The sequence below is a fragment of the Euprymna scolopes genome, chromosome 6 (assembly GCF_053919585.1).
Source record: "Euprymna scolopes isolate OS-2025 chromosome 6, ASM5391958v1, whole genome shotgun sequence".
Lineage (NCBI taxonomy): Eukaryota > Metazoa > Mollusca > Cephalopoda > Sepiida > Sepiolidae > Euprymna > Euprymna scolopes.
In genome coordinates, this window is record NC_136487.1 from 15,983,850 (window position 1) to 15,997,994 (window position 14,145).

Sequence of the window (14,145 nt, forward strand, 5' to 3'; positions counted from 1 at the left end):
AGTATGCGATTAAACCCATAACTGTCTTTTCCTTTATTTTGTCCTTTAGTCCTCACATTTCATGAGCAATGTTTCTGACAAAGGGAGAAGAATTGCTATTTTCTAGGTCTAAAATTTTATATTAAGTCCCATGATATTAATTGTTTGTTTTAATAAAATTGTTTTAATTATTCTGTTTAGAAATATTATATCAAGTTGATTTATTTAATTCATTTTTTATTTACATTTAATTTGTTTTAAATTATTATTAGCCGATGCTAGTTGCCTTTAAAAACGGAAGTAAGCTTATTTATCTAAGCTGTGAGAATTATTTCCCCATTAAACTATAAGTTATTTCCAGTTTAATTTTTATAGACAAAGATGGATATGTTTCATACTTCCATAAATCTAACATGTCGTTCACTTTCACTTCACTTTTCACTTGTTTTTACTTACAAGAAATGAATTGTTTAGAAAAAAAACATAATACATGCAAGCACATATCTCAGTATTAATTAGAATATAATATGTGTTCCGTCCTGTAAGACCACGTGCTCCATTGTTTAGAGTGTTTCAAATTTTACGACGGAACGTATAAACACTTCTCCAAAATTAAAACTCTGAAGACATTTTGTCGTTGAATCAATAGGGTTATTAACAATGAAGAAGGTAAAAACTGAAAAATAGAAAGAAAGAATAAAGTAGAATTAGTGTGAAGTTCAGTGTGGAAGGGGGAAGCAGAAAGTGCGTAAAATACGTCGAAATTGAATAAGTCCAAAATACTAACAAAATTGAAAGTGAGAATTAATCTAATGTGGAAACAAAATAAAGGATAAAACTTACAGCGGAGGTCTGACGTCAAGGACAGAAAGGTGGAGGCGAATAGCAGTTACACCCTCGAGGCTGTCAACCCATGGAAAAGCAAGAAAGGTCAGTTCCCGGTGTTAGCGGTGAAGGGTCACAAGTTGTCCCTTCCAAAGAAAGGGAAGGGTGAGGGCGATAAAGAAAGACCGAGTCACGACACTCCCCACCTGACGTTTGACACGTCACTAAATCTGTAATGAGGAAAGCCCATAATGGTACAGGTCCGACTGTGATCAATGTTAGGGTATGAGAAGGGCAATTTCTGTCATGGGTCTCAGTAGGTTCCTAGTGCCGTCTTTCCTGGACACCTTTACATCCACCTTCCTGACGAGCCCGTCCGCGCTAGGGAAAACATGAGTGACAAACCCTAAGGGCCATGAACCTCTTTCTGTCTGATTATCTTTCAACAGCACTACGTCCCCTTCCTTGAGATTACATTCCTTTGAAGTCCATTTTGTCCATCTTTGGAGTGAAGCTATGTAGACTTACCGCCATTTTCCCCAGAATGTCTCTGCCAGGTGTTGGATATATTTCCACTGGATTTTTATGATATCTTTTGGCCCAAATTCAAGTCCATGGATAAAATGTTCTCCTGATTTTTGAGTTAGGAGGGTAACAGGAGTGAGTATGCAGGGGTCATTTGGATCTGTGGATATCTCTAGGAGAAGTATGGCATTCATGATAGAGGTAACCTCTGCTAAGAAGGTAATAAGCAGCTCATGAGTCAACCTCTGTTTGTGTTCCAGCAACATGGAGTCCAAGATTTTCTTTGTCATGCCGATTATCCTTTCCCAAGCCCCTCCCATGTGGAGGGGGGGGGGCATAAGGGGTGTTGAACAACCAGGTGCAGCCTTGCTCCCCCAAAAATCTTGGTTAGATTCTATACCTAGCTCCTTGCAGGCTCCTATGAAGTTGGTACCGCGATCAGAGCGTATGTTCTTAGCTGGCCCCCTGATAGAGAAAAAACGCCTGAGTGCATCTATGAAACTTGAGGTGTCTAATGATTCGATCACTTCGATGTGGACACCTCTGGAACCCATGCATATGAATATCACTGCCCAACGTTTGCTGTTGGCAAAGCCACCCATTGTTCGGCGTGCGGAAATTATCCAGGGGCCAAAAACATCTAGGTCGATGCTAATAAAAATGGGTTGATTAGGAGGCGATCAGCAGGAAGGTTGGCCATCTTCTGGGTTTGGGTAGTGTCCCGCAGTTTTCAGCACATAACGCAATGGTTGATGAATTTACTTACGCACCTCTTGCCGATGACAATCTAAAATCCGGCTGTAAAGAGTAAAGTAAAGAGGCACCCTTGGTGTTTAAATGGTAGTGTTGCACAAGCTACAACCCTACATGGTGTTTCCCAGGAATGATGATGGGGAATTCTGCTCTGGTTAAGCATCCTCCAACTCGCAGAAGGCCACAGTCGTCCAAGAAGGGGCTGAGGCTTTTGAGGGGGCTGTCCTTGGAAAGTTCTCTCTTGTCTCTTATCTGTATTAGATCCTCGGTAAAAACGTCCTCCTGGATGGCTTGGATTACCACGTTCTTTGCCTACAGGAGCTTTTCAACGGTGCCTGCTTGTTGACAATGGTGCCATTGGTGCACTCATCTTCTGCTGTGTCTCGCACTCAATGGAAAGTATGAACAATGTGGATGAGGTTGGCTATAGCTCTAGTTAGAGATAACCAGGTAGAGAAGCTTTCAAAATGCGGGGATCCGAGTCGTTGTTTTGTAGAAGAAGTCATAAGCATGAACACCTATGGCCGAATTTCGGTGTCTGAATCAGGTTCAACCAAGCTGTAGTCAGTCGATCTAGAGAAAGTTTTGTTTATATAAGAAAGAAATGTTGGACCGTGTATCCAGCTGCTCTTTTTGAGGTGTGAGGCAGGCACCGACCGCGTGCCAAGATCAGCAGGGTTCTGGCCAGTAGATACATTTCTCCACTGTTTTGGATTGCAAATTTTGCGTATGCATAACACGCAGTTACTTACATATACATGGAATCCTCTGATCTTGTTATAAATGTATCCGAGGACCACTCTACTATCTGTGTAATAGACGGTAGAGTCAAACTGAAGGTCTATCTCGGAGATCAGTTTGCTTAGGTTGGCTGTTAAGACAGCCGCACAAAGTTTCATCCTTGGTAAGGAACATTCTGGACGAGGAGCAAGCTTCGCCTTTCCCATGATGAAGCCAGTTTGGGTGTTACCTTCGAAGTCAATGGTTTTAAGATAGGAAATTGCTGCTATGGCCTTCGTGGACGCATCAGAGAAAATATGCAGCTTCCTACGCGCTACTTTGGATGGTGGTGTTCCTGTAAGAATCCTAGGGATGAAGACATCATTTAGAGCTCTCAAGGAGTCTCTCCACAATGACCAGGGTTCGTACATTTCTTGAGGTAGAGGAGCGTCCCTTTCAGTGTTCCAGTCCGTCAACTCCCTTAGAATAAATTTACCTCGGATGATGACAGGAGCAGCAAATCCCAGAGGGTCGTATAAGCTATTGAGTGTTGACAGGACACCTCTGTGGGTGAAGGGTCTTTCCATCATGGGAACCTTGAATGCAAACATGTCCTTCTCGATGTCCCACTCGAGACCGAGACTGCGCTGTCTAGGCAGTTCATTTCCACCCAAATCAAGATTCTGCAAGTTGTTTGCATGGTCCGTGGGTGGGAAGGCAGCCATGACATTGCTATTATTGGAGGCGATCTTGTGTAGCCTCAAATTGGATTGTGCTAAAATGCCTCATGTTTTTTTTAGTAAGGAGATAGCTTCTTCCTCGGTGGAGAAAGATTTCAGGCAATCATCGATGTAAAAGTTGCGGTTGACGAGCTGCTCTACAGCTGGGTCATAGTTAGGCTGGTTCTTCTTGACTGTTTGTCTAAGGCAGTAGATAGCTATGGCTGGGGATGGGCTGTTTCCAAAGACATGTACTCTCATCCGGTATTCTGTGATTTCCTTGTTGGGGTCATTATCTTGGTACCAGAGAAATCTCAGGTAGTTCCTGTGCTCCTCTTTCACTAGAAAGCAGTGGAACATCTGTTCAATATCTGCCATAATTGCAAATGACTCCATTCGGAAATGGCGGAGAACCAAAATCAATGTGTTGTTGAGATTAGGTCCGCTGATCAGAACGTCATTGAGGGATATTCCGTTGTGTTTGGCGCTAGAATCAAAGACCACTCGAATCTTTTCCCTGTTTTTTTTTTTTGGATGATACACGCTAAAAATGGGCAGATACCAGCACTCTTCATTAGCCTTAAGCTGAGGAGCCTTCTCGGCATGGCCATTTTCAAACAACTTCTCCATGAAGGAGAAGAAGTGTCTCCTTGTATCAGGTTTCTTTCTGAGGTTGTGGATCAGCGTAGTGAGCTGTTTTTCAGCTAGTGTCCTGTTCTGTGGAAAGCAGCATCTTGGGTTCTTGAAAGGCAATGGGCAACCCAATTGTGACTGCTGTCTCTTTCGACTTGTTGCTCCATGATGTTCAGAAAGGCAATATCCTCGATGGAAGGAGCTACCTTTTCGTCATCTTAGTCTGTTGGAAAATATTGTGACCCAAGTGTCCTTCTTTCTCGTGGGAAGACTTATAACTCCAATTTTTTTTGTAGATTTCCTTAACTGGAAGTGTGTTTGGGCAGGGCTCAAAAAGTGTGGGTCGTCCTCCTTCGCTGATGAAGGTGTGAAGGGTGCTTATTGTGTGGAAGTTTGTGAGTCCTTCCTAAACAGACGTTACCCACTACGACCCAACCGAGGTCCAGTTTCTATGCATAAGATGCATCATGGGGGCCATTGATTTGCCTATGTACCTTGTGCACCCTTATGATGTTGCGTCCTAATAGAAGCATTATTGGAGTCTGGTTCCAAGGAAGAAATGAGATAGGCTATTCTTCTTAGGTGTGGGTGATGAAGGGCTGTCTCAGGTGTAGGAATGTTAGCCCTGTCATCCGGTATTTCATCACATTCGATGAGGTTAGGGAGTGGAAGACTTACTTCTCCGTTGACAGATCTCACTTGGAACCCACTTACCCTCCTTCCAGTAGTTTGCACTACTCCAGCACATGTTTTCAAGGAATACAGGAGGTTAGGGCCGTTCTCTTGAAATGTCTTGAAAAAGTCTGAACATGCAAGGGACCTGTTGTTCTGTTCATCCAGAATGGCGTACATCTTTTTTGCTTTGTCTCACCTTCCTGTTGGATGAACATAGACGAGGCTGATTTTAGAGCACGATCTTCCAGAAAGGTCGCCACCACAAATCTGTGTACACTGTGATACCACCCTGGTATGCGGCTGGGGGTTCTTCTCCCCGCCGTGCTTCTTATCAGACTCTTGTGTTATGGTCCAAGGTGGTGGCCCTGGGTGAAGGGCAGTATTGTGCTCCTGGCTGTTGCACACGTCACTGTCCTACAGTGTCTTGCCTTGTGTCCTGTGCACAGACAGCATTTGAAACAGATTCCTCTGTCCTGGAGGAAAACTTCTTGCTCCTTCAAAGGCTTCTCCCGAAAGGCACGGCATTCCAATAGAGAGTGGGAAGCTCTGTGTAGAGAGCAGAAACAAGCCAAGTCCTTTTTGTCCTTTTGAAGTTTGTAGTCGGATGATGTTGGGGAGACCATGGTCCTATTTACGGACACCGCTCTCATCCTGTTTCCATTTAAAAGGAGTCGGCCTGCTACTGAGTCGGTCTTGAAACTTGGGTCATTTCTGATTCTAGCCTGCTACTTGACGAACCCCACAAAGACTTGAAAGGGTGGGAAAGAAACCTGATGTTGGTCTTTATATTTCGATCCAATGGACAGCCATTTTTCTTGTAGTGAGGAAGGTAGCTTCGATACTAAGAGGTGGAGTCATCGGGCAGTATCCAGGACAGCAAGGCTGCAAAGGTTCCCATCTTCTCTCGCTGACTGGAGCTCCTCCAGCAAATCTCCATGCTCTCTTAATTTCGAGAGGTCTCAGCTCGTCAGCCTGGGAAAGTCTTCCACACGTTCGAGAAGTGCCTCCTCAATGACTTCAGGAGCACCATAACACTCCTCGAGTCATTCCCATATTTTTGACAAGCCTTTTGCCGGGTTGTTTATATGCACCGCCCTTATTTTCTTAGCATAGCTGCTAGATTCCTTGCCCAGCCACTTTACCAGAAGGTCCATCTCTTCATTAGGAGTGAGACCAAGCTCCTTTATAATGTGGTAGAATGACTGTCTCCACACTCGGTAGTCTCCTGGCTTATTGCCACACTGAATTAACCTAGTAGTGAGGAGCTCGCATTGAGTGAAAAGCTTCACTAGGTCAGTGGAGTGCTGGCAAATGTCCCTCATTCCATCGATTAAACCGTAGTTTACTTCAGGATATGAAGTGGGTGAGTGATAAGTTATAATCGGGAGGGCTGTTTGCATAGGTCCGTCTGAGCTCTCTGGCCTATGAGGGGGGAGCTGGTTTCCATGTTCGAGCCGACCATAGAGATGCCCTTGACCGATTTCTTCATTAAGAGGTGGGTGGGATTCGGTCATCTCTCGTTTCGGCTGATTTGCCTGGTCGGCTAGGTATTCTCTAACCCGTATGTTAGGGTCAGCAGGAATACAGTCGAGTTTTGAGCTGGACCGTTCATTTAGCTCATCGGCAGCTTCCTTCAGAGCCTCTGCTTCAGTCACAGCAGCAGCCGTCTTCTTTTCAAGCTGTAGTTTCTCCAATTCCATTTTTATTTTTAACTCTCTTTCTGCAAAGAGGAGTCGTGTTTTGGCTGCCTCGGCTTTAGCTTGGGCAGCAGCAGCTGCAGAGATGGCGGCAGATGCTCTACTTGAAGACCGTGAGTTGTGAGATGAGTGAGAGTGATGGAATTTGTAAGACCAGTTGGATTTGCTGTCCGCCATGCTTGAGAAGATTAGGTGCTGTGCCTCGCCTTAGTAGCTCTAAGAGAGAGTGATATAGCCACTGTCGTAAGCGGTGTAAATAGACTGTTCTTCCCCGGGGTTGGGGGGACTCCATAAGAAACTATTCTACGTTGTCGAAAAGGCTAGCATTCCTTGTAGCGTTGATGAGGTAAAAAGTTCTGGAGCTTGCTTCAATCCTACTCGGTCGACTCCGCTTTTTTACTGTTCCGTCCCGTAAGACCACATGCTCCATTGTTTAGAGTGTTTTAAATCTTACAACGGAAAGTATAAACACTTCTCCAAAATTAAAACTCTGTGGGCAACGCTGGGCAGTCTGCTAGTATAAAGCCAGTATTCACTCATGTATGGAGTATTGTTGCCACATCTGGTTTGGTGCTCCAACCACTAGTGTCTCCCTTCTAAACAGAATAAAAATTTAAAAAAAGTTTCTAATTCAACACTGTCTGCTAAGCTCCAGTCTTTGTCCCATTGTTGCAATGTTACATACCTGTCCTTGCTTTACATGTATTTCAATGGAATGTGCTCCAACGAACTTGCTCACCTAGTGACCCTTCAACGTACCCCCCCCCTTCTCCCGACAATCGAACAATCAGTAAAACAGCATCCCTTAACTGTAAGGGTCCTCAGATGCTGGAAGCTGCTAGCCTTTGAAATTCTCTGCTTCCTTGACTCTATCAATGTGCAGAAATTTAAATATAATATAATGTATATATATATATTCTCTTTTTTTTTCTTTTTTTTTACACAATCAGTAATATGTTGTTACACAGCCATGAGTATATTTCGGTCAGCTAGTTACCAGTAACTAGAGACCTCTTCAGGCGATAAATCTTATATGAAAGCAAAATTTGCAATCTGTGTAGCAACATATTGCTGCTAATGTAAAAACAAATAAAGAGTATACCCTGCTCTACTTCAGTATTGAGCACATTCATATTAATCTCACTACACTTCATTGCTAACTTAACCTCTGGAAAAACAATAACCTCAGATTACACATATATAGAAATAGGGTGCGATTATGAATATCTCTAGTATCAAATAATCTTTATATACTGTGAAATGTACTTTATGTATGAAAACTAAAGAGGGGTGGTATAACATACGAGAAATATTTGTTTGAAACCATTTGAAACCATAGCAGCAAGTTTTAGTCTCCCCTCCATCAAGGTAAGAGGTTTGGGAAAAGTATCAGATATTTTGTAATCCATATGCAAAACTAGGAAAACAAATGACTATGATTGAAACATTTTATGGCTATAAAAAGTGCCAAAAATAGGCTCTGGATCATGGATGATCCCCTTAATGTGCGATCTTAAGGGCAAATGTCACATAGTCCACTACACAATTTACATCATTATCTTTCCAACGAGCCTTCATTTGCTAAATTCTGATCAATAGTTGCTGAGATTTGAAACTTATAAAATTGCCAAAAAAGGTGATATATATATATATATATATATATATATATATATATATATATATATATATGTACACACACACATACACACTGGTAGCCAAATTGACTATTGAACTGCTCATATCTTTGGTTATATGGAAAGAAACTACATGAAAATTTGCAGGCTTTTTGAAGATTATAATACTATTCTATGGTTAAAATTTTATGACAATTAGTAAAAAAGGACCTATATTTTCAAACCAATAAAATATTCCCAAATTTGCCTACATTTGTATATATAGTTTCCTGCAGGCCAGCTTCAGTTTTGTTGCTTTGATTGTCTCCTTTGTGGCCTTGCCAAGCCACTAATATATATATATATATATATATATATATATATATATATATATATATACACACACACACACTCCTGGTCAGAAAGTTAAGACCACTTGAAAATCTTTAAAAAGAAACCCTTTTTTTAAGGATAGATTTTAAACTCCTCCCACTTAAGGTTACCAATACTACAACCTAAAACATTATGGAAAAAAAAAAGCTACATTCCAAAAATTTAATTCAGAAATTTACATTTTTATAAAATGAGGCATTTTACACTTATCAAAATTAGAAGACCAAGGGTATAAATTCTACGAAATTGTACAAAAAGTATATGAAAACATTCAACAACCAAATTTAATAATGAGTTCTACCTCTACTGGTTTTGATGGCTTCAAATAAGCGTTCTCATTAAGGATGTTGCTCCAGCTTCTGAAGATGGCTTCATGAAGTTCATTTTTTTGTTGAATATTGGTTTACCTTTTTGATAAACATCTTTTATCATCCATCCCCAAACATTTTCAATTGGGTTCAAGTCCGGTGAGCATGCAGGGTGTCCCAAAAGATGGACGCCATTTTCTGGCAGAAAAGTCAGTCCATTGTGCAGCGTGAATAGCAGCATTGTCCTGTTGGGATAGCCATCCATCTCCATACAAACGATGGCCCCTCATTATCAACGATGCTTCTGGTAGCATGCTAACATAACCAGCCATTGGAAGCCATCAGAACTATCTAGATTGATTTTTTTCTCATCAGAAAACAGGACTTTCTTCCAGTTCTCAATGTCCCATGTTTTGTATTCACGACGAAACCTTAAGTGATCCACCTTGTGACGTGGTAGCAGTTGAGGAATTTGCTTACGCTTTTTATTTGATAAAAGTTTCATGGGTTTGTATTACTGTACACATAGATTCGAAAAAGTTGTCAAAAAACAAATATATAACAAATAAATGTTATCAAAGGCAAGATAAATTACTTTTCTACCAAACTGGATATAATTTTCGTGTTTTTATTCAATGTAACATGTTTATTCAGCTCGAAAACCATACAGTGTTTACCGATATATTGGAAAATTCAAAATGGCGGCCGACTCTCTCTTTACCACGGTAAGTTCGGAAAAAGGTGTAATAAATAATAAACTAGACAAAATACTGTTAGAAATTCGCTCAATATATGTTACCGTGACATAACTTGACATATATTCGGTGGGTTTTTAATAGTATTTTGTCTAGTTTATTATTCATAACACCTTTTCCCGAACTTACCGTGGTAAAGAGAGAGTCGGCCGCCATTTTGAATTTTCCAATACATCGGTAAACACTGTATGGTTTTCGAGCTGAATAAACATGTTAAATTGAATAAAAACACGAAAATTATATCCAGTTTGGTAGAAAAGTAACTTATCTTGCCTTTGATAACATTTATTTGTTATATATTTGTTTTTTGACAACTTTTTCGAATCTATGTGTACAGTAATACAAACCCAGTTCCATTATAGCATATTTATTATGGGGTGGTCGAACATTCTGGCATTAGATAGATAATTCAATGTTGAATTTAAAAGAAATAAATAAAAATACAAAACTCACCAAGACCCCCTCCCCCCGACCACCGCCACCCAACATACTCTTTAAATAAATATCGGCATAAAAGCAGACAGACTGACTGACTGGCTAGCATTTGTCCTCTTTAAGCTATCGCCTCCAAGCTCAGTCGAGCTCTTCTACGGTTCCAAAAGCTAAGAAACTTTTCCTGTTCGTAACTTTTGCAGCCTACTAATCTAAAAACACTAACATGTTTATTTTTTTTATTTTTTATTTTTTCTCTTTTTCCTTATCACAGGTTTGACTTTAATTCTGAATATTTGTCTTGTTTTCTTATCTTTCTCCTAAATCTTTTTTGTCAAAAATACTATTAATTAACCAATAATTTTTCTTATATTTAAAACGAGAAAAAAAAAAAAAAGTCTCCTATGAAATTGAACATTTCCCAAATTATATTTGCATATTATCTGAACTCAAAAACATGCATTACTTCTAGCTAAAGTTAATACATAACCCTAAAGGTATTACTTCTTAACCAGCTTTTTAAACAAGTTAAAAATAACCAGACTTTTTCAATTTGATAAAAGTTCCATTATAGCATATTTATTATGGGGTGGAGCTGGAACGGTTTAACATCCCAGCTCGACCTAGATAAAGGCAAAAAGTATCCATGCATTAACATGGGAGGGGAGACTATCTTCAAGTACTACCCTAAGCCGGGAATGGGGCAACGGACTTATACTAAGTAGATATTAATAAGTCCTTCTCACCTTTTTTTTTTTTTTCAATGTAGAGTAGATAATGCATGTGGATGTGTTATCGGCAGCTACAGTAACTCTCGCTTCTCCTTTTTTGTCCTTCAGTCCTCATTTCCAATGAATGATTTTTCTGACAAAGGGTGAAGAAAAAGCTGCTTTCCAGGTCGGTAGTACTTTGTAAAGAGCAGCCTGAGATGTCGGAAAATTTCTATTTCTATGTCTATCCTTGTGGTCATGTCACTAGTAAGGGTGCTGGAGGTAAACATTTCATCTGGGCTGACATTACCTGCTTGATAGTTAGGGACCCGAACCTTGGATTAACCACCAAAGAGTCTGTCCTATCAGCAGGTGCAAATTACCGGGGCTGCTGTATTGCCATTTAGTGAATGGATTCTGGACCATACAGTAGTTTCTGGTAAGGCCTCTCGATGCCATACTAGTGGATAATTGTTACGGCTTTACCTTATCATGTGCCACAAAAAAAAACAAAAAACAAATTTTCTTGTCTTTTTCTCTCTTATTTTCCCTCTCTATCCTGCTCTAACCAAGTCTACCGATCTGCTCCACAAACCCCAAAACCTCAACAATCATGACAAATCTCAAAAATAAAAAAACACGAATAAACCTAGAACTCCATCCTCCAACGTAGACCCCTACTACCAGGTCTCCTTCTCCAACATCAGGAGTCTACATTCCAACCTTCCAGAGGTTGAAACACAATTACAGGAGACGAAACCAGACTTATTCTTTTTAAGTGAAACTGGCATAGGGCCAACCACTTCTCTAGACAAATTCATAATTAAAAGATACTCCAACTTAACATCTAAATCTGACCCCCAAGATCGCCATGGGCATGGAATATGTGCCTACATCAAAGATGGCTCTCCATGTGGTAGGGATATCTCGAGAGAAGACCCTAATTTACCTTATATGTGCTTTCGGGTTGCACTAGCTTACACCACTGCATTTATATTTGACCTCTATCGCCCCCACAACAGTGGGGTTACTATCTTTAAGAGCATATCTGAGAAAATTGACCACATCCTGTCTGCTCATCCTTCGGCTAACATTCACATTTGCGGTGATTTCAATCTCCATAATGTGGAATGGCTGACCCACTCAAATAAAACCGATGATGAGGGGAGGTTTTGTCATGATTTTGCCATTGCCTATGACCTCACTCAGATTGTTCATGAACCCACCCGTGTGCCCGATACACCCGGTCAATATGCAAGCCTTCTAGACCTTTTCCTCACAACTTCCCCTGAGCTGTGTTCATGTTCCGTTCTATCTCCTCTGGGATCCTCTGACCACTCCGTTGTATCAGTTAAGATAAAAATGAAATGTAATAAGTCTTCAGACGTACCTCTCCACTGTACTGTATATTGATACTCTATGGCTGACTAGGATAGCTTCCGTACATTCATATCTGTCCTACCTCTGCATTCCATGTTTAAAAAGGATGTATCCTCTATAGTATCAAACCTGACCGAATGATTAATTGTAGGCATAGACCGATTCATACCATCCAAAAAATTCCAACAAAAACCTAACAGCCAGCCATGGTTCGCCCCTGAATGTGCTGCGGCCAGTGCGCACATAAGTCACTTTTTCCATAACTACCAACGTAATAGATGTACTGAGACTAAAGCTACTTTCAAGACTGCCAGCAACCACTGTAAAAGAGTAATAAAAAATGCAAGAGAGCTATATACTCAGTCTGTTAAATCCAAAGTAGCTGATCAGTGACTTGGTTCTCACCAGTTCTGGCAAATTGCAAACAGGATCTTGAACAGAAGCGTGCGTTCTATCCCAACTATCATCAATGGACTTGAGGTCATCTCGTCAGCATCAGACATTTGCCAAGAATTTTGCAGCTAATTCTACCCTATGCGACAATGACCATCAACTCCCTGTTTTCCTCCTATAACAGACAACACGCTATGCAACATACAAATATCTGTGGGTGAAGTCGCCAAGCTAATCAAGAACCTTGATTCCAATAAAGTAACTAGCCCTGACGGCATTCCAGCTATAGTGCTGAAAAAGCTCCAACCAGAACTTGCCCCCATACTTACAAAACTGTTTAAGCGTTGCCTTAAGGAGAAGTGCTTTCCAACACCCTGGAAAACCTCATCAGTATGCCCTGTATTTAAGAATTCAGGTGAAATGTCATCTCCCTCTCAGTACAATCCAATAAGTCTCCTGTGTGTCATGAGTAAGTTGTTGGAATCCATATTAAATAGAGAAGTAGTCAACCACCTCAACAGAAACAACCTTCTTAGCGATATGCAATATGGTTTCCACTCTGCAAGATCTACAGCAGATGTGCTAACGGTTATATCACATAGGATTAGTTAATCTCTTGACAAAGGTTTCCTTTCCCGGGCAATTGCTCTTGACATATCGAAGGCCTTCGATAAGGTATGGCATAAGGGCCTACTTCACAAGATTTCCAGCTACGGTATTATTGGAAATGTTTTCTTAATCATTAAATCATTTCTCTTAGATAGGTTCATAAGAGTAGTGGTTGATGGGCAGAAATCAGAGGCCCACAGTATTAATGCTGGAGTCCTCCAAGGGTCCATCCTGGGCCCAACTCTCTTCCTGATCTACATCAATGATCTCCCAAAACACATACTTAAATCATTCATTGACATCTATGCTGATGACACGACCATCTATGGCAGCACATCAAAGGCCGTAAATGACAAAGTTCTCTCTAATTCTCTCTCCTCTGATCTTGAGCGCATGGTACAATGGGGGAAGAGGTGGCTGGTCACTTTTAATGCATCCAAAACCAAGCTTCTATCTTTACATCATCAACGCTCTGATCCTCATCTGGCATCACTTGAAATGGATGGCTCTCGTCTTGGGGAGGCTCCATGTTTTGACAAGCTTCTGGGCTTGACCTTTACTCCTAATCTGAAATGTAATATGTACATCAAATCTGTGGCCAGTGACGCTGGGAAAATGGTGGGATCGTTCTACCGCTCCAGAAGATATCTCACTACTTATGCAATTCTCTATCTGTATAAAAGCCAAGTACGTCCAAGGATGGAGTACTGCTGCCACTGTTTTTATTCTCTTGTAAAGGAAAGGAGTTTTGTCTTTGTCATGCATTCAGAGACAGGTTGATTCCACTTCTCTCTACACATTAAGCAAATAGGCTAGAAATACAAAAGCAAGATCTACTTCTGCATTCCATGTTTAAAAAGAATGTGTCTTCTATAGTATCAGACCTGATGGAATGGTTAATTGTAGGTATAGACCGTTTCATACCCTCCACAAAATTCCAGCAAGAACTTAACAGCCAGCCATGGTTCTCTCCAGAATGTGCTGCTGCTATTGCATACACAAATCACTTTTTCCATTACTTCCAAC

General features: G+C 40.8%; 3 protein-coding genes across 3 annotated transcripts in view; 1 reads left to right on the top strand and 2 right to left on the bottom strand.

Moving 5' to 3' along the window:
- LOC145277533 (GDP-fucose transporter 1-like) overlaps positions 1 to 14,145 on the top strand; it is a 131,773-nt gene that overhangs the window by 63,252 nt on the left and 54,376 nt on the right. The window lies entirely within an intron of this gene.
- On the bottom strand, positions 2,601 to 3,527 carry LOC145277454 (uncharacterized). Its single transcript, XM_080128816.1, has one exon. The coding sequence runs from the start codon at positions 3,525 to 3,527 to the stop codon at positions 2,601 to 2,603; it is 927 nt and encodes a 308-aa protein (XP_079984942.1).
- On the bottom strand, positions 3,588 to 4,151 carry LOC145277455 (uncharacterized). Its single transcript, XM_080128817.1, has one exon. The coding sequence runs from the start codon at positions 4,149 to 4,151 to the stop codon at positions 3,588 to 3,590; it is 564 nt and encodes a 187-aa protein (XP_079984943.1).